The 18,984-nt window shown below is 42.0% G+C and overlaps 1 protein-coding gene and 1 long non-coding RNA gene across 3 annotated transcripts in view; one reads left to right on the forward strand and one right to left on the reverse strand.

The window, feature by feature from the left end:
* The first annotated feature begins 17 nt into the window (after positions 1-17).
* Positions 18-18,984, forward strand: part of Aida (axin interactor, dorsalization associated) — a 27,601-nt gene continuing 8,634 nt past the window's right edge. Inside the window, exons 1-6 of the mRNA NM_001127600.1 lie at positions 18-274; positions 6,290-6,359; positions 10,351-10,404; positions 10,881-10,935; positions 17,535-17,598; positions 17,835-17,938. Of these exons, the coding sequence (NP_001121072.1) occupies positions 165-274; positions 6,290-6,359; positions 10,351-10,404; positions 10,881-10,935; positions 17,535-17,598; positions 17,835-17,938 (457 nt within the window). The 5' untranslated portion in view covers positions 18-164. The remainder of the gene's footprint in view (positions 275-6,289; positions 6,360-10,350; positions 10,405-10,880; positions 10,936-17,534; positions 17,599-17,834; positions 17,939-18,984) is intronic.
* Positions 10,141-17,835, reverse strand: LOC120096334 (uncharacterized). 2 transcript variants are annotated; one of them, XR_005492692.2, is made up of 2 exons: positions 17,624-17,835; positions 10,141-17,118 (listed from the first exon to the last, which is right to left on the reverse strand). It is a non-coding gene; the product is annotated as an uncharacterized LOC120096334 (long non-coding RNA). The 2 variants fall into 2 exon arrangements; XR_005492691.2 differs by having other exon boundaries at positions 17,612-17,835.

Genomic DNA, 18,984 nt, shown 5'->3' on the forward strand with positions numbered 1-18,984 from the left:
TGTGGCGGCAAATGGGTTTGGGCGGCTCCTCGGCGGGTGGCGGTGGTGGCCTTAGCGGTTCCTCCTGGTCCTGTTAATGTCAGGGCCAAGCCCGGGGAGGATGGCGCCCTAGAGCCTGGCCTTGCTGGGGTAGGGGCGGGAGGGGGCCGGGGCGGGGACCGGCCATGTCGGAGGTGACCCGGAGTCTGCTGCAGCGCTGGGGCGCCAGTCTTAGGAGAGGCGCCGACTTCGACTCTTGGGGCCAGCTGGTGGAGGCGATAGACGAGTATCAGATGTGAGTGACTAAACGCGGGAGCTGGCTGAGCGGGTCGCCTCCCCTTGTTTCTGCTCCGGTCTAGCATCCCCGTGTCCCGCAGCGCAGGCTTCTTGGGGTGGGGCTCCCGCAAGCACCAAGGCTGAGATTCCCCGGGCCCCGTTCTGGCTGCTTAGGAACCACCCGTCCCTCCCGGGAAGCTCTCGCACCTTTCTTTTTCTGCACAGGGCCGGGTCCATTCAACAGGTAGCTGGGGCCCTAACTGGCTCTCTCCTTACTTCCCATCAAGCTTCTCACGGGTCCTGGGCACTAAAGGCAGTCTCCTTTCCTTCCCGTCGCCTCTCCCAGGTTGCCACCCCTCCAGGAAAAAAGAAATCTGTCTTTGAAAATCCCTAGGGAATACTTCTGTGCTCTCCGCCCACGTTCCGGGGATGAGTGGCCTTGTTCTGCGTGTGTGTCTTCCACTCTCCACGTGTAGGAGAGGAAGGATGTGCTAGCGCGGGAGTAAAGGTTGCCCCAGGGAAGGGCCAGGGATCCCTCTTCTGCCAAGAGAAGGGTTCCTGCTCGATACACTATTGCTCCTTCTCCACCCCTCTTTCTAGTGAGCGGTGTTTTCACAATTCCAACCCGATTTCGTTTTCGATTTCTGGGACTGTTATTTGCTAGGCTGTGAGTCCCACCCACCCTCTCGCTTGACTGCTTTGGGTGGAGTCGATGCAGGATATGAATAGAGGGGAGCAAAAATGTGAATTAATAGAGCAGGCACAGAAGCCACCACTCCCTCTTTGGGTCCCTCCCCCTTTTCCTGTGTACAATGTATAGATAGCTTCAGGGTACGTGTGAGGAATGGTTTCCTTCATCCACCCAAGTCTCGTTTTCTCTTTCTCTTGCCTCCCAGCTTTAGGGATGCTTTTAAAATTAAAACAAAACAAAAAGCCTGTATAAACATCTTGCTTAGTTTCTTGGACTTCCTACTAAAAGTAGCTGCCCATTAAAATGCTATTGTTTGCAAGCCATTATCGTTAATTTTCAGTTTTAAAGTAAGTTATTGTTGGAGGTTTCTCAAACTGAAACCATTCTCATCTCCCTTTCTGGAAAGAATACAGAATTGGTACAAAACTTCTATTCCTACAATAGCTACTTGTTGTCTAGTATGTAAGATAATTTAGGTATATACTCTGCCCATCTTAACGAATAGAATGGTCCATAGGTTCAAAACCCCAGGGCTCTGGGTGTTTTGCTGTGTCAGACAACTACTAACATATATTTTGGATTCTCATGTGATTTGATTTGTTTTTGTAGTGGCCCACTAGGGATAGAATTTCTTTTTAGAAAATTAGAAAACTGGGATCACTACATGATATCTTTGAAATCTGGGGGGGAGGGAGATGTTTTCGGTTTTGTTTAGTTTTGCTTTTATAACTGCAGTGCCTTTTTGCTGGTGTATGAGTTAATAATGTTTTGTTACCTTGATCATTTAGCTGGTGGGCATCTGTGAGCATCACCCTCTATAGAAATGAAAGTGTCATATGCTGAAATGCAAAGCCACCTCTCACTTGTAATGCAGTGGGACCTGGCAGCTGTTGGTACTGGGCAGCAGACCTCCTAATGGAGAGTGGAGAATACCATGTCTAATTGAAATTACAAAGGAAGCTTGAACATGCAGGCTGCCTAGTGGGAATGAGAGAAACAGGCACATGCAAATCCTTTGTTGAGTCTCCACACTGACCACTGTACTAGAGAGCTATAGAATACTCTTCCAATTATAAGACTACACTGTCAGATTTCAGTAGAAACATGGCGACTGGGCCAAACTGTAACATTCAGGCTACACATAAATGAAGCCAAGCATTTACATTTTTCTAATTTACCAGAAAGAGGAGCACTTTGCCTTTCTCATTTTTTTTTTTTAAACACACTCTTTGGGAGGAAAGACAGGAGGCCAGTTGAAGATCATGATAATGTGAGAAGTAGTCACTGGCTAGATATCAAGAATGAAGGGAGAGGCCTCCGATAATTAGACCTTTTGATTGGGTGACCATGCTGTCTTTATAGACATACAACATACCGAGGCTGGTTTATGGGGGTATGTTGGAGGGGTTTATTAATTTTAAGAATACTATATTTTGTTTTTACATTTACTTTTTGTGTATGAGTGGTTTGGATATTTTTCCACATCACGTGTGTGCCTGGTGCTTATATGTGGAAGCCATGACTACCCAGGGATTGACTTGAGGTAATCAGACTTGGCAGCTTTATCTATTGAGTCATCTCACCTGTCTGTTCACAGTAATTTGTATTTGCAGTGTACCTGCCTGGAACTGGTGGAGAGAAAGCGTATCTCTTCGCTATTGATGGTTGAGATACACTAATTTCTGTCTGTAGAGAGGACAAGGTTCCTGTTAGTCACTTGTGGGCTTTAAAGTGTCCTTAGGACACTTCCTGAGAGCAAGTCCTGTTTACAGTGGGCACCTTTGTAGGAAAACAGATTCCTTTGCCTTTATGTGAGTTATGTGCCTCCGTGTGTGCAGCGGACACCCTCTACTACCCCACTTTCCTTCTCAGGGAAAATCTCTCCGCTGGGCTGGAAGAGGCAGGTCTAGGCAGTGCCGTGTCTCCTCCTCCTCGATGCTGGTTTACAGGTGTGCCAGGGATACGTGGCCAGCGGTGTGGCTGCTGACAGACCTCAGCCCTCAGGACTGTGCAGCAAGTGCTCTTAGCTGTGGAGCCATCACTCGCTCCAATCCCTAGAGAGCGATATCGGACTCATTTCTTAGCCTCAGTACTAATCAACTTTCATTTGTTCATATGATTATCCAGAGCGTGTAGGGTCTTCTTTGGTGCACAGAATGAGGTCTCATTTGTTTTTAGGATTGCATTCCCATGAAATTTGGGCACATTCACATGTACATGCACATGCACATGTGTGTGTGTGTGTGTGTGTATGTATGTATGTATGTATGTATGTATGTATTTTTACCTAGCCTTTTAAAGAATTTTTGTTCTTTATTTTAAATTTTAGCACTTGGGAGGAAAGGCAGGCAAGATAGAGGTTAGCATTTTCTACACAGCCAGTTCCAGGCCAGCCAGGGAGGGTTACCTAGTGAGACCCTGTCTCAAAACACAAAACACCACCAACAACAACTAAAAACTATAGAGACATAACTTATACACCACCAACCTGACACATTTTGCATGTATAATGTAATGATCTTTAAAGTTAAACTTACCAGATTGTGAAACTATCACTACCCTGGGTTTAGAACATTTCCCTTACCCCCGGAAGGTCCCTTGTGCTCCTTTATTTGCATTTCTGCTACATCCTTGAGTCCCTAACAGCTGCTCATCTATGATCTCTTTCCATAATGCTGTCTTTTCTGGACATTTCATGTAATAATCACCTAACTTGGGTTTATAGTGGCTTATTTATCATAATCTTTAAGATTAATTTGGCATGTCTCATGCTTTTTGTTAGCAAACAAAATGTTATATTGTATAAGTGTACCATGTTTTGTATGCCCATTCATTACTTAGTGGACATTCAAGTTTTGATTATTATCAGCAATGCTGCCCTAAACATTTCCATGCAATTCTTGTTCAAAATTATATTTTATTTTATTTTTAATTAATGGGGTGTGTGCACCTGAAGTTTGGAGAGCAGAAGTTTGGATCTCCTGGAGTTGGAGTTACAGGTAGCTCTGAGCTGCCTGGCATGGATATTAAGAACGGAGCTTGGATCCTCTTCAAGAGCAGTGTGCACTCTTAACCACTGAGCAATCTCTCCGCCCCTGTAATTCTTCTTGTGTACGTGCATTTTATTCCTTCCATGAAGATAGACGCCAATAAGTAGAATTGCTGGACCTTTTGCCAAATATGTGACCTTTAAAAGAAACCTGTCAAGTTATTGTCTGAAGTAGGGATAGCATTTCGTATTTCTGGCAGCAGTGGGAAGTTTTCTTCTTCCACATATCTAGCAATTGTTACTGTCTAATTGCAGCCCTTCTAGAGGGTGTGCAGCACACTTCACTGGTCTTAGTTTACATTACACAAACGACTGATACTGTTGAGTATCTTTTTGTATTTATATTTTCTCTATAAGTCTGTGTGTACCATGCAGATCTTTTGCCTGTTTTTAAACATTGAACTATCTTGCACATGTAAAGTTCTCAGGGTTCCCTGAACAAGGAAAATGGCCATATTAGTTTTTCCATATATCTTGTCTCATATAAAGTTCACGAAAGCTTATGAATAACACTTTGGGGAAAAGCTTTGGGAGGAAATAAATATGTAGAAGCAGCTACTATTTGGTTTTTGTTTTTGTTTTGTCTCAATGGGTTTGTTACTCTGGACTTCTATGGAATCATAGTCTTTTAATGTGGCCTTTTTCATTTATTATAATATCTTTTAAGTTCATATTATAGCATGCTATTTTAATTTCAGTCTTTTGACTGAATAACATTTCTTTTAAAAAAATTTTGTGTGTAAGTGTTTTGTGTTATCTGTACGTATGTACGTGTACCACATGTATGCCTGGTATCCACAGAGGTCAAGAAGAGGGTTGCTTACCCTTAGGACTGGAGTTACGATGGCTGTAAATTGCCAAGTAGGTGCTGGGACTTGAACCTGGCTCATCTGTAAGAGTAAGCTGTGCTCTGAACTGCCAAGCTATTCCCCGCCTTAGTGACAACGCTTTCACTGAATGGCTGTCCCACATTTTATTTATTCACTCATCAGTCATTGAACATTTTAGTTATTTCTGCTTTTCAGTTTTGAATAATGCATGTGTGTGTAAAAATATTTCATGTGAACATATATTTTGAGTTCTTTGGGCTGTATACCTACTAGTTTAAATTGCTAGGTCATGTGGTAAGTCTGTAGTTAATTATTTGGTAAACCACCCAACTTTTCATACAATTGGTACCATTTTCTGTTTTCTTTTTTAATCAGCTGTTAATGAGGGTTCTGGTTTTTTCCCTGTTATTTTCTCCTTTTGTTTTATTTTTTAAATCATGTGGCTCATCTCTGGTTGAGAGCGACCTGTCATTTGGTATACCTTTCTTATGACCAGTGATAATAGAGTTCTTCATGTTCTTATTGGCCATTTTTACATCTCAGGAAAAACCCATATCCAAACCATTTTGCCCAAACTAGACATTCTCTTTTTGTCTGTTTCTCCCCTTCTCTCCTCCTTCTCTCTGTCTCTGTCTGTCTCTCTCCCATTCTCTCTCCCTCCACTTTCTCCCCCCCCCCCCTCTCTCTCTCTCTCTCTCTCTCTCTGTGTGTGTGTGTGTGTTTTAAATGTCAGTCCTTTTTGTTATACTCTTTAACAAATAGAGTAGTAACATTGATCCAACCTTGAAAACACTCAGAGAGCCTACCTACCTGCTGCTTGCAGGCATGTGTGTACCATGTGTGTGGAGGTCAGAGGACAACTTGGGAAAGTTGGTTCCTGTGGGCCTTGGGGATCACATTTGGACCATGAGACTCCGTGGAAGTCCTCTCCCCAGCCGTAGCTGCTGTTTACAGTATGGTGACAATGTGGCAACCAGTGATTTCTGCTTATGAATGTTGGGATTTTCCCCCAAAACAAGTACCTTCACAAGTAGATTTTGATAGAGTATTTGAACTTTGTCATGGATGTAATCTGGATGTGGACTAGACAGCAGGTCGATACTAGATCTCTAAAGCACCTCTAGTCAGCACAGCTCTTGGCGCTCAGTTGGAAAGTGTAAACTGAGTCTGGATACCGCCCTCTGGCTCGTTGCAGAAGAGACCATTCATGCTGAGGAAAGCTGGATGCAGTGTTCCCTGAGAGCCTCCCCAGCCCTAGCGTTTTACTTTACTGTCCTAGCTCCAGTTCTGCCGTGAAACGTGAGAAGTAGCGTATTTAGAGTTTGTGTCTAAGGGTGAGAGAGACTGGCATCGTTACAACAAAGCACTGTGCTTCGCTGCATTTAAAAGATTGAGCTGTATCATCATGGTGCTGTCGAGATAGCCTGCTTGCTTTCAGTTCTAAACAATGTTTTCTTCTTACAGATTAGCAAGACACTTACAGAAGGAGGCCCAAGCTCAACACAATAATTCTGAATTCACAGAAGAGCAAAAGGTACTATAAAGCAATCTCTAGGTGCATGTGACTCCCACTGAAAGGAAAGGGCTACAATGCTATGTGTTTTCAGGGCTATCGTTTGCTATTGGATAACCAATTGGTGGGCTCCTCCCTGGGCAAGACTGCCCTGCTCTCAGTATTCCTTAGTTGCCTCAGTTCTTCGTGTAGGGCTGGAACCTCATGGGCTTTTCTTTGTCTGTCTTGGCATGTCTGTTGTTTGTGGGTTTGTTGTTGTCATTGTTTTTGAGACAGGGTCTCTCATTATGTAGCCCTGATGTCTTGAAACTCACTATATAGACCAGGATGGTCTTGAACTCACAGCATTTCACTTGCCTCTGCCTCCCAAGTGCTGGGATTAAAGGCACAGACCACCATGCCTGGAAGACTTACTTGAGCCTGTTCAAGGTTAGTTTACCGAGCATTCATTTTAATTCTCAACAGTCTTGTTATTATGACAACTGATTGTAATGTAATAGCCGGCGGATGACAACTGATCCAGCCGGTGGAAAGCTTCCAGGTGCTTCATTCCATTGAATTCCCTACTTGGTGTACAGTAGGTTTTTCATGTAAGTTTCTACATAGAACAGATCCTGATGATACTTAGGAAGCTTTTCCCTGTTTTGAATCAAACTTAGTGGTAAAGAGAATTCAGTACTATGTGCTTGTTGTATATTTTTAGGATTCCCCCTTTCTATCTCCTTTTCTCTACCTGCATCTCTTCATTTTCTCTCTCTGTCTCTCTGACTCTCTCACTTTCTCGCTCTCCAGGTAGACAGAAGATGACTAGTTACTTAAATGTTAAAAAATTAAGTTTGGATTAAATGAGGCTATATTCTTTTTTTTTAAGATTTATTTATTTATTTATTTATTTATTTATTTATTTATTTATTTATTTATTTTATATATAAGTACACTGTAGCTGTCTTCAGACACACAGAAGAGGGCATCGGATCCCATTACAGATGGTTGTGAGCCACCATGTGGTTGCTGGGAATTGAACTCAGGACCTCTGGAAGAGCAGTCTGTGCTCTTAACTGCTGAGCCATCTCTCCAGCCTGAGGCTATATTCTTTATATATGTTTGACTTTTCCTTATGTAAATTGAATATATATAGCACAATTACTTTATTTTTTTTTACCTTTTCTCATAATTGATCTTTTGAACTATCAATTTCCCTAGGCAATGACAAAGTAAAATAGTATTTACCTAGATTTTCTGTACTGTACTATGTAAGAACAATTAGTTTTTGAGTGAGTGCTAATAATTTAAGTCTACAGTTAGACTTAGCTTACCTTCACTGTTCAGTCTTTTTTTTTTTTTTTTTTTTTTTTTGGCTGTGTGAAGGCGTGGGGGTGGGAAGGTTTTGACTCAGAGATGCACCTGCCTCTGCCTCCTGAGTGCTGGGATTAGAGGTGTGCGCCACCACTGCCTGGCTGCTTCATCTATCCATCCATCCATCCTTTCTTTCTTCCTTCCTTCCTTCCTTCCTTCCTTCCTTCCTTCCTTCCTTTCTTTCTTTCTTTCCTTCTTCCTTCCTTCCTTCCTTTCTATTATTTATTATTAAGGTGTGTGTGAGAGAACGGTCTTCAGGAATTGGTTCTTTCTTTGCACTCTCACCTCTTAGGTTGGCAGGCTGGCACAGCAAACACAGCTGTCCCTTCTGTTCCCTGGACCGCCTGGCTCCCAGTGCTTAGTCTTGCTGCATTTGCAGTCTGACGTGTGTAGACTTGAGCTGCTCACTCATATTTCTGCACTGTTTCAGTAGAGCCCACCATTTTGACCTCGAGCAACTGAGGCTGGGCATCATTTCTTTTTTTTTTTTTTTTTTTTTTTTTCCCCAGAGCTGGGGACTGAACCCAGGGCCTTGCGCTTGCTAGGCAAGCACTCTACCGCTGAGCTAAATTACCCCAACCCCTGGGCATCATTTCTTAAAGCAGCTGTGAATAACGTTTGCCACAGTGCAGTGCAGTTCTGTATAAAAAGCACTTGTTCTACAAGAGAAAGTGGGGGCTGAAGAGGTGGCTCAGCGGTTAAGAGCACCTACTGCCCTTCCAGAGGACTGAGTTCAGTTCCTAGCAATCACATGGTGGCTCACAACCATCTGAAATGGGATCTGATGCCCTCTTCTCCTGTGTCTGAAGACAGCTACCGTGTATTCATATACATGAAATAAAAATAAATCTTTTTTAAAACATGAGTTTTTTAGTGAACCCCCAATTGTTGAACTACATTTTTATCTTAGGTGTTAAGTGTATTAAATTAAATAGATTTTTTAATTAAAAAAAAAAAACACCAATCAAACAGTCAGCCTGGGGGAAGGAGGGGACAAGAAAAAAAAAGTAGAAGCTGTCCTTTGGAAGTACTTAGTGTATTGATATATCTCAGTACAAGTAGAATTACGTTTTTTTTCCGGAACTGAGGACTGAACCCATGGCCTTGTGCTTGGTAGGCAAGCGCTCTACCACTGAGCTAAATCCCCAACCCCTAGAATTACTTTTTAAAAATTTAAAAGACAGTTAATTTTGTGTCTGTGTGTTTCACCTGTATGTATATCTGTGTACCACTTTCGTGCCTGGTGCCCATAGAAGCCAGAAGAGGTTTGCATAACCAATGCATCGATTTATCTCAGTGCAAATAGAATCCTTTTTAAAATCTTTAAAAATAATTTGTATATGGATGTTTTGCCTGTATGTATGTCTGTCTACCACTTGCATGCCTGGTGCCCACAGAAGTCAGAAGAGGGTGTTTGATCTCTGCACCTGAAGGTAGAGATGGTTATGCTATGAGCTGCCAAGTCCTTGATGGGCCTTGATCCCAAGTCCTCTGCAAGAGCAACCAGTACTCGTTAATTGCCATCTCTTCAGCTTCTAGATGTTTTTTAATACGTAAGAAATTATAGCGAAATCTATGACTTTACCTTTTCAAGCCCTTCCTTTCCTCTCTGGACCTGAAGCCGGAGAACACGCTATGTCTCTTTCCTAGACTCTGTAGTTTTAGAACCCCTGCTTGGCTCCTCAGCCAGTCCCCCTGAGTCTCAGTAGGCTTGGATTGCTCCCTTTGTTGGAGCTTGTAGAGGCTCGTGCCCAGCCTTGTACTGCACACGTCTGTAGTTACACGGGAGATGAGCTCTTTGAAAAAAGGAGCCGTGCCTAGTCATTAGTGTCCACTTTATATCCTGTTAAACATGTATCCGATGGTAAAATTTCTGACCGTTTATTGTAAATACCGGCTTTGCTTAGTATTTAAAATAAGATAGATTTGCTTCAGTCAGAATTGCATTATGCTAGGGCACTACTGATAACTTCAGAAATTTTAAATGCTTCAGGGAGTTTTAGGCTTATTGGAAAAGACAAATTGGAAGGACCCATGGGACTGAGTGAGCATTATTTTTCCTTGGCATTTGTTTTGGAACATTTGTATTTATTCTTAATTAATCCATTAATTAATTAATCTATTTATTTTTGTGACAGGTCTCTCTGTGTAGTCCTGGCGGTCCTGAAACTCCGTGTGGACCAGGCTATCCTAGAATTCACCGAAACATGCCTGCCTCTGATTCTCTGAGTGCTGGGCTTAAAGACCTGTAACCATGCCCAGCTATTTAAATTTAACTGATGCAGAAAACCATTCAGATTGTGCATATTAATGGGCAACCAGATTGAGTATTTATTTATCGATTGATTGATTGAGACAGGTTCTCGTTATGGAGCCCTGGCTGCTTTAACTTGCTACATGCAGCAGGATGTGAGATCTACAGAGAAATGAAGTTTAATTTCTTAAAAAAAAAAAAAAAAAGAACTAGAAACCTCTTACTGGTTAAAAAGAAAGTTCCTGGGTTGGGGATTTAGCTCAGTGGCAGAGCGCTTGCCTAGGAAGCGCAAGGCCCTGGATTCGGTCCCCAGCTCCAAAAAAAAGGACCAAAAAAAAAAAGTAATTCATTATCTAAAAAGAAAGTTCCTGATTTTATGTTTTTTTATTTTTATCCCTACAGAAAACCATCGGCAAAATTGCAACATGTTTGGAATTGCGAAGTGCAGCATTACAGGCAAGTGGAACGTTTGTTGTTGCTGGTGGTGGTGTTGTAGTGTTGTGGTTTTGTTTTGTTTTGTTTTTTTGTTTTTGGTTTTTTTTTTTTGTTTTTGGTTTTTTTTTTTTTTTTTTTTTTTTTTTTTTAGCTTTCTAATAGGATTGTTTTTCGGAAACATTAGGCATTCATGGCAAAAGCTGTGTCCTCTCAGAAGAGTTTTACAATTATGGGAGTTTGTCAGTAGCATGCATACTTACATGAGTATGTAGTTTGTAAACTATAGCAGTCAAAGATAGAACTTTAATTTTTTCTATTACTTTTAGCCTGAATGTTTCAAAAATGCAAAACCCAGTTTGGCACTGTTCATTTTCTACTATGAAAGCAAGAAATAGATTTTGAATAATTTTAAATATTTGGTTTTTGCCACTTAAGGGACATAGGGTACAGTGAAGTCTTTGTAGTAAAAAGATGTAATGTGCATATTTTAAATTTAGTCCACACAGTCCCAAGAAGAGTTTAAGCTGGAGGACCTGAAGAAGCTAGAACCAAGTAAGTTTTATATTCTGGTGCTCTGTGGTCTCTCTCAGGGAAATAATTCATTGTAGGCATTAACGGTTTACCATAGATGGCGGTCTTCTCTCAATTTCCTCGTATGTAGCATCCTTTGAGTCCTTTTTAAGTTCCTGCAATCTTTGTAGTACTTAGAGTTTGATGTAAATAATATTCACCTTTATTTTTATGACACTAGTTTGTTTGGGAAACATTTCCAGCAGAGCCTAAGGGAGAATGTTAGCCGTGGGTAATGACGCCATGCATCCCACATGGCACGGAACTGTGGCCTGCCGCAGGCCTTGCTAGAGAATACTCCTTTGCTGAGTTTAGCTTTCCTCTTCCTTTACAGCTTTCTGAAGGAAATAACTTCTTCAAATATTTTGGTGGTTAAGATGCTGCTCAAAAGGCTGCCACCGCTTTCCCTCCCTCTTCCTTTTTGGCTGGTTCAGATCACATGGAAGTTCTGTTTCTTGAAATGTCTGCAATATGGGCAGAGGTGAACACGACAGTGAGCCTGAAGCCAGTACCAGTGAGGTGGGCCTGCACGGCTCAGCGTGTATGTGAACGGAAGAGCAGTTCTCGGAGCATCTCTTAAGACAGATTTCAAGTAGGGAATCAAAGTTGAGAACATGAAGGAATCTTGCTGTGGGCACATTCTCTCACTGCTTAGTTGAGGAATGAGATGAAGTGACTGGCCCTGCCTCTCTGCAGCCCTTAGCTGGGCAGGGCCTGAATCAGGGGAGCAGAGTTCCTACTCGTGCAGTCCTGTTGGTGTCTCCACACCACACCGTGGGTGAAAGGTCAAAGGCCTGAAGAGATTGCTCGTTGCAGTCTCACAAGCTGCCATCCCAGTTCACTCACAGCAAGTCTGAGAAAGCAGACAGATGTGAGTTACTGAAGAAGCGAAATGTGCTGTAATGGAAGGACCAGGGCAGACAGAGGACTGCAGCGTCTGTACTGGGAGGGATCAGGTTTCTGTTGTTTTGTTTGGGATGGTAGAGAGAAGCAACAAAGAACACAGACACACAGATCTGCTGTGATTCTGGTGGCTTTTCCACAATTGTTACCCGGTCAGATTTCATCTCCTCAGAGCAAGATCCTTCTGCATATGGCAAGAATTATGATGGACTGTGTCATTTTAATAGTTTTGGTTACTTTATATAATGCAGACCATAGCCTTTTTGTTACAAGAACTGTAATTCTATATTCCTAAATAGTTTTTACCTGTACTTGGTATATATAGGAATGCCAATCAAATAATGTAAAAAGTTTTCATCTTTTCTGACCACATTTTCTCATGCCTGGAACTTTTAGGTTCTCTTTAAAAAACATTAACAAGTAGTTTATACAGTTTTTTTTACTAGTAGCTTTATTGAAGTAATATTTAGATACCGTAGAAGTATTTCCTCCTTTGTATTGTCTTGACACTGAGGCCATCACCATAGTCAGTGTTAGGATCCTTTCATCCCCTCAACAGAAACCCTGTGCCCACCAGCCTCACTCACTCCTACCAATCCTGACCTTCTCCAAGTTCCAATTCCAGGCAACCACTAATTTAATTTGTCTATAGACTTGTGTATTCTGAACATTTTATACAAATGCAATCATATCTGGCATCCCATGACTGGCTATACCTAAGGTATTTTGGAGAAAAGCACACTGGTGGCTTTAATAAGAAGCTTGTAACTCTGAGGCTGGTGTCTCCTTGGTAGAGCACATGCCCAGCATGTGTGAGGTCCCAGAGCCACAGAGAAGCAAACACACAAATACACCAAGGTCAGAGCTCTCATCGGGAGGAGGGTGCCTCGGTCTAAGGAAACTTAAATGATTAAAAAAAAGTAAGAGTCTGGCATTTTACAATTACTATATTCAGTTAGGGTTTTGGGTTTTGTTTGCTTCAAACACAGTTTAAGAATATTGCAGAGGGCTGGGGATGTGGCTTATAGGAACAAGGCCTTGGTTACTCCACTAGGGTTGTAAGAGAGGCAAAGGGGAGGGATGGAGTAGGTAGGGAACTGTTCGTAGGTGGGGTCTGTGAAGACGTACACTGTTCCCCAGTGCCTCTCTGTGATCCTCGTCCACAGTCTCTCCCAGTGCCCCCCCCCCTTCTTGTTTGTTTTTAAGAGTTATCAACTGTATGACTTGGCATTTGGAGAAATCCTCTCAGCTGCCTTTTGCTAATAACAGCTCTGATGCTTGTCTGGGCCTTTGTGCTTGCAGAGTTGGGAGTGGGTTTGATATCTGTTAATCCTAAATGCCACAGCTTTCTGTCTAGTTCTGACTCCTGAGCACAGTTGATTCATGCCTTAGTGGGAAATTAGAGTAAGAGTGCCTTGCTGTTCCTCGTGCTTGCTTTTTTTTTTCTTTTTAAGGCTTTTCTTTGTATTTTAAAGGTTTACATTAGATTTATTTTGCTTTGTTTTGGTAAGAGGACAAGGCCTTGCTGTGTAGCTCAACCTTGTCTGAAACTCCATTCTCCCCTGCATTAGCCTCCCAAGTACAGGGACTACAGTAATTTACCACTAGCTTTGCCTTCGTTTTATTATATTTGAATTTGTATAATGCTTTTCATTTGACCTTCTTGACTTTAAAAAGGTTGTTTTATGTCTATCTTAACCTATATCCATATCTGCCTGTCTGTCTGTCTATTTGCCTGCCTGCCTGTCTGTTTTGTCTGTCTGTCTGTCTGTCTGTCTGCCTGCCTATCTATCTGGAAGGCTTGAAGGCTCACCATCTGAGTAGACATCAGAGGATAACTTCAGGACAGCCTATAGGAACTGCTTCTCTCCTTCCAGGAATCCAACCCAGGTCCTTGGAACCAGCAACAAGCACATTTACTTACCCAGTGAGCACTCTGCTGGACCCTTCTCCACACTTCTGCTGATTAACTTGCTGTTTTTCTGGAAGGAGCATAGCTATGTCTACGTTACCTCAGGAGGACATACTCTGTAATTTTTAGTTTATCAAAGTTAGGCACTTACGAGTTATTTCTCTCAAATATTTTCTGCAACTCAGTGTTTAATAGCATTTTAGATGAACTATTCTCAGTCAAGTTTTCCCTTGATTATGCTTTTCTGAGGAAAAATACTGACAGTGGCTTTCAATATGGTGGACTAAGGTGATTCATTTTGCTCATGTTTTCTTTCCTTAGGAGTTTTTTAATCTCTTGACATTCCCGTCTAAAGTTCATATTAAACCTGTGATTGTAGTAATTCTAGTAACTTTTGTTTTTCTCTTCAGGATGTAGTTTACTCCAACCTATTTTCCCCAACCCCCAAAAATTCCTTTCCAATGACCTATCCTTTAGAGCGCCACAGAAATTCACCTTTCCTGTAAGCTTTCTGTGCTTTCCCAAGCCTGAGCTAGCCACCCCCTCCTCTCCTCTCCACTCTCAGAGTTCATGGCTTTCCCCAGTCTATTTATTCTAGTCCTCAGAACCCTTACAGAGCCTTTGGCCTCCCCATGCGTAGTCTATGCAGTGCTCTGTTTAGAGTAGAAATGTGGCAATTGTGTGTTGTATTTAATAGATTTGAGTGTCTTAAGAGGGAGTCTTCTTACATAGCTTAGAAACCAGCCATTCAGAGGGAAAGTAGTTTCCATCTATGTCTGCGTGAAGTGATTGACACATTGCTACACGGACATGTGATCTCCACATGAAGTGATTGATACATTGCTACACGGACATGTGATCTCCACATGTGTCATTTTTTAAGAGCAGGAAGTGCAAGGGGATAGCAGGTTCATTCCCACAGTCAGAAGGGCTAGGAGCACAGAGGGTACCATGGGGGTCAGAGTGCTTGTGAGTGCATGAAACTGAAGGCCCTGTGAGTGGTCTAACTAAGGGGTGAAAAACACTTAGTGAGGCCTGAGAAGAGCAAAATGGCTCAGAGTGCAAGACACTTGCCATTAACTGCCAGAATTCAACCCCCAGGACCCACATAGAGCAAGGAAAGAGTCTATTCCCAAAAATTGTCCTCTTACCTCCACAGTGCACACGCACAAAGTACATAAGAGGTACCAGGTACAAATCAGTGGAGCCTGGCTTATGGAAGCAGGCCATTGGGAGCATTCCATTGTTGGTTTTATACAGAAGCACATGTGCCTTCAGGGACCATGACAGGCCTCAGATCCCCTAGAACTGAAGTTATAGGTGGTTGTGAACTATCCCAAGTGGGTGCTTGGAACTGAATTATGGTTCTCTCAAAGAATAAATAGTACATGCTCTTAAACGCTGAGCCATCTCTCCACTGTTTTTCCCGTCCAAAGCACTGATACCCGAAAAAAGAAGTTTACAAAATGCAAAATATGTGTAGTTATGGTAATACATGCCTGTTATTATTCCACTCTGAAGACGGAGGCAGAAGGATTAGAAATTCAAGTCTAACTTCAACTATGTAAGGAGTTTAAGGCCAGCCTAACCTACATGAAACCCTCTGTGGTAAGGGAAAATGTTCTTTGTAACTAATGTAGCTTTCAACTTCTTTTATATGTGTAAGGGTTGGCGTTTTCTCATTATCATAAAATAGGATTTCTGTGTCATCTCCACTATAAATGACACGTGCTGTAATCCTCGCTCCCATTGTTAGTGTCCCCACAATACTGAGTACTTGCTGGTTACTGAGATAACAGTTCACTGTAACCATCAAGTTCAGAAGGGATATTGTTGTGTTTTGAAAAGGCAGAACTTCTCTGTGAGGCAGGAAACATTCAGTCACAACAGAAAACTGTGATGGGCATTGAGCCCCACATAGCAGCGCATTTCTACTTCCCCTTCATCCAGCCTCTCTAGGGTTGGGAGACTTTTTACTCTAGCATAGCTGTACAGGTATTCTTCGTTGGAACTGTAGAGCTGGATTTTATTTAAACCTACTTTGGTCTTCTGATAACTTTTTCTTGCTTGTAAACGTTGTATTATTTGAAGAAGCCAGACTCAAGCTGGATGTGGTGGGATATATCTGTTCAAGAGGCTGAGGTGAGAAGATTGTCATGAGGTCAGGGTAAGGCACTGTCACATAGTGAATTCTAGGTTGAGATACTGAGTGAAACTCTCTCACAAAGAAGCTCCCCACCCCAAAGCTCTGCTACCTTCTCCGAGCCATTGTTGTTCTTGCTTTTTCTGGAATACTGGACAGCTCTGACCCCAGAGGGGCTGTGGACCATGCTCCATCCTGGGTCACAGCTCCAATGTCTTTTTATAACCTAGTTTTGAGGCACTGACTTCAGCTGCTGCTATATCTCTACCCATTCACACAGTACCCATCCTAACAGTAACCACATTTGTACGTGAGCTTCTTTACTTATTGGCATTCATTGTCTGTTTTTCTCCAGTTTGGTTTAAGGTCCAAATGGGAGTTTTTGATAAGTGTCTGTGTCAGTCTAAAACCTGTCCACAGCCAGTATTCATGTCTGAAGACTTCCCTTAGGAAGAAGCTGAACTGAATCTAGTTCTGTAATATGTTAATAATACATGCAATACAATTTTATCATAAGCAAGACATCAAAAGAATAACTTTTCTGACACCTTTGCAGTTTTATGCTATTGAGGCTCCAATTTTATTCGAGACAGAATAAAACGTGGTGTTATGCTCTTCTGCTGTCCTCTAGCATGTTCATATTTATGTGATATCTGGTCTATTTGTTGACGTTTTGTTGTCTGTTTTTCTTGAGTTTGGTTTAAGATCTATTTAGGAGTTCTTGATCGCTGTGTATCCTAGGAAAGTCTAAAACACTGTGGGTAGTAAATTCACAGTTACTAAGAAAAGAAAGATGGTAGAAGGGTATAGGTAAGAGCTGAAGAGAGAGGATGCAAATCAGTGAGAACTGTGGCTGCTGACTTCTTTTCTCACTGGACTCAGCACACATAGAAGAAGTTGGATAACAACCGACAGTCACCGTAATATGTCAGGCCATTGCCACTGGTGCCCTCTGGGAGGTAAAGGCTGAGTGTGCTGAGTACCAAGACACAAGAGCCTTTTGTGTTGCCCATTTCATGCTGTGGGTTCCTGCAGTGTATTATGGGGACCTGTAAGGCTGGAGGTAAAGCACTTCTGCAGATGCAGCAGCACCACAGAGCATCTCCTTCTATCTTCTGTGCCCAAAGGGAGCTGTGGGGGTTGAGCCAGGACATAGGACTGTGTTGTCTAGGACTTCTCTGGAAGATAAACACTCCTTTGTCTATATCTGTAATATATGGAGATACACAGTAAGTTTTATCATAAAAGGAATATGGTAAGTATAACCATGTTAATACAAACTATATCAGTTTGGTAATATCGAAGAGAAAACTTGAGACAGAATAAAATATGTTCCTGTGTTTCACTGATTGTAATCTTTAATGTTAGTCCCTTAATTAAAGCAGTACAGGGAGGAGGTACCTCATGTCTCACCCAGGACCTTGTATGTAGTAGAAAAAGGTTTGGGGGGCTAATTTTCCTCAGACTGTCTGCAAACAAATGCATAGTAGCTCTTGAAAGATAGTCTGGGAATTTAAAAATATATTTAAATGTGCTTGGCAAAAATGACTAAAAATTAGCTCTCTGAGCTACAATGTTTGGTTTTCATAGAAAAATTGATGTTTCTTTGTCTTTTTATTACAGTCCTGAAGAACATTCTTACATATAATAAAGAGTTCCCGTTTGATGTCCAGCCTATCCCATTAAGGTATCACGTTTACCTTCTTCCTTACCGTCTTCTTCATTCCTGGTCTTCAGAGGGCTGTGTTGCTTTACACACTTTGGTGTCATTGCTAACGGTTGGTATCCACATTGGTAACAGTGCTTTTAACACACCTACCATCCTGGGAGCTGTTCTGAGGTCTCGCTGGTGTACTGAGTATTATCTATCACTCATTGTTTAAGGGTTTTTCTTCTCTCACTCTCTCTCTCTTTTCCATTTAGACGGATTTTAGCACCTGGTGAAGAGGAGAATTTGGAATTTGAAGAAGATGAAGAAGGTGGTGCTGGAGCAGGACCTCCTGACTCCTTTTCTGCTAGAGTTCCTGGTGGGCATCCTTACACAGCACATGCACTTGGCCTTTGGCTAATTTTGTTCCTGTGCTCTCTTGTCTTACCTTTTAATTGTGAATGCCTGTGAATCTCTCAACACAGATTCCAAAACCCCTCTCCCTGTGCAGCCAGCCACAGAGACAGCATTTAATTCTCACTGTAAAAAGTTGTGGCAACATTGTGAACAGTGAAATGTATACACAGAGATTCAGTACACAGCTGCTATTAGGAATTAGACACAGTTACCTTCTACCTGCCATCCACCAGAATTACAGGTTTCAGAAGGAAAGAGTGTTACACAAGCATATTGCTCACATATACAGTTGAGCGGTTAAAGGAAGAGCAGGGCACATGGAAGTCCTCATCAGATCCAAGATCCTAGAAATCACCACAGGTCAGCCTTGCAAATGGGCTTTGCCTTAGGCCTGCAGTATCAGCCTGTGTCTATGCTACATAATCAGCCTGTAACCAGATTGTGGTTGGTGCACCTTTACCTATGAGGAGTAAAGGATACACACCGAGCTGTTTTTATTTGTGGACAAGCTTGGATGAAGATCTTCCTTCCCTGTGAATATAATAACTTTAGGGAAATCACACACAGTTGCTGTTACTACTGGCGGTCCGTTTCAGGTACAAGACATTAATTAGTTCTAGTCTGTTGTGCTTCTAAAGACAGATGCTTCTTTCTTTATTTTTTAAAATTTTATTAGACTTACTCATTTTTAAAATTTCATGCTGAGTGTTGTGCCTGCAAGTATGTACGTGCAGCACATGCATGTCTAGTGTCTGCGGTGTACGAACCATTATTACTGTTGCGTTAAACACAATTTTATATAGACTTTTTTAAAGCATCAACTATGAAAGAAGGCATTAAGAAATTTGTCTGTCTTAGCATGAAATTGTCATAGAAGACACCATGAGAGACCAGAGTGTAAGCAGCCTGTCTGTGTGTGGTGGTAAACAACAGCAGTGCTTGCTGTCTTCCGGGAGAGCGATTAGAGGCCTGAGTGGGGCAGAAGGACCACCAGTGCCCTAGCATGTC

Source organism: Rattus norvegicus, chromosome 13 (genome assembly GCF_036323735.1).
Source record: "Rattus norvegicus strain BN/NHsdMcwi chromosome 13, GRCr8, whole genome shotgun sequence".
Lineage (NCBI taxonomy): Eukaryota > Metazoa > Chordata > Mammalia > Rodentia > Muridae > Rattus > Rattus norvegicus.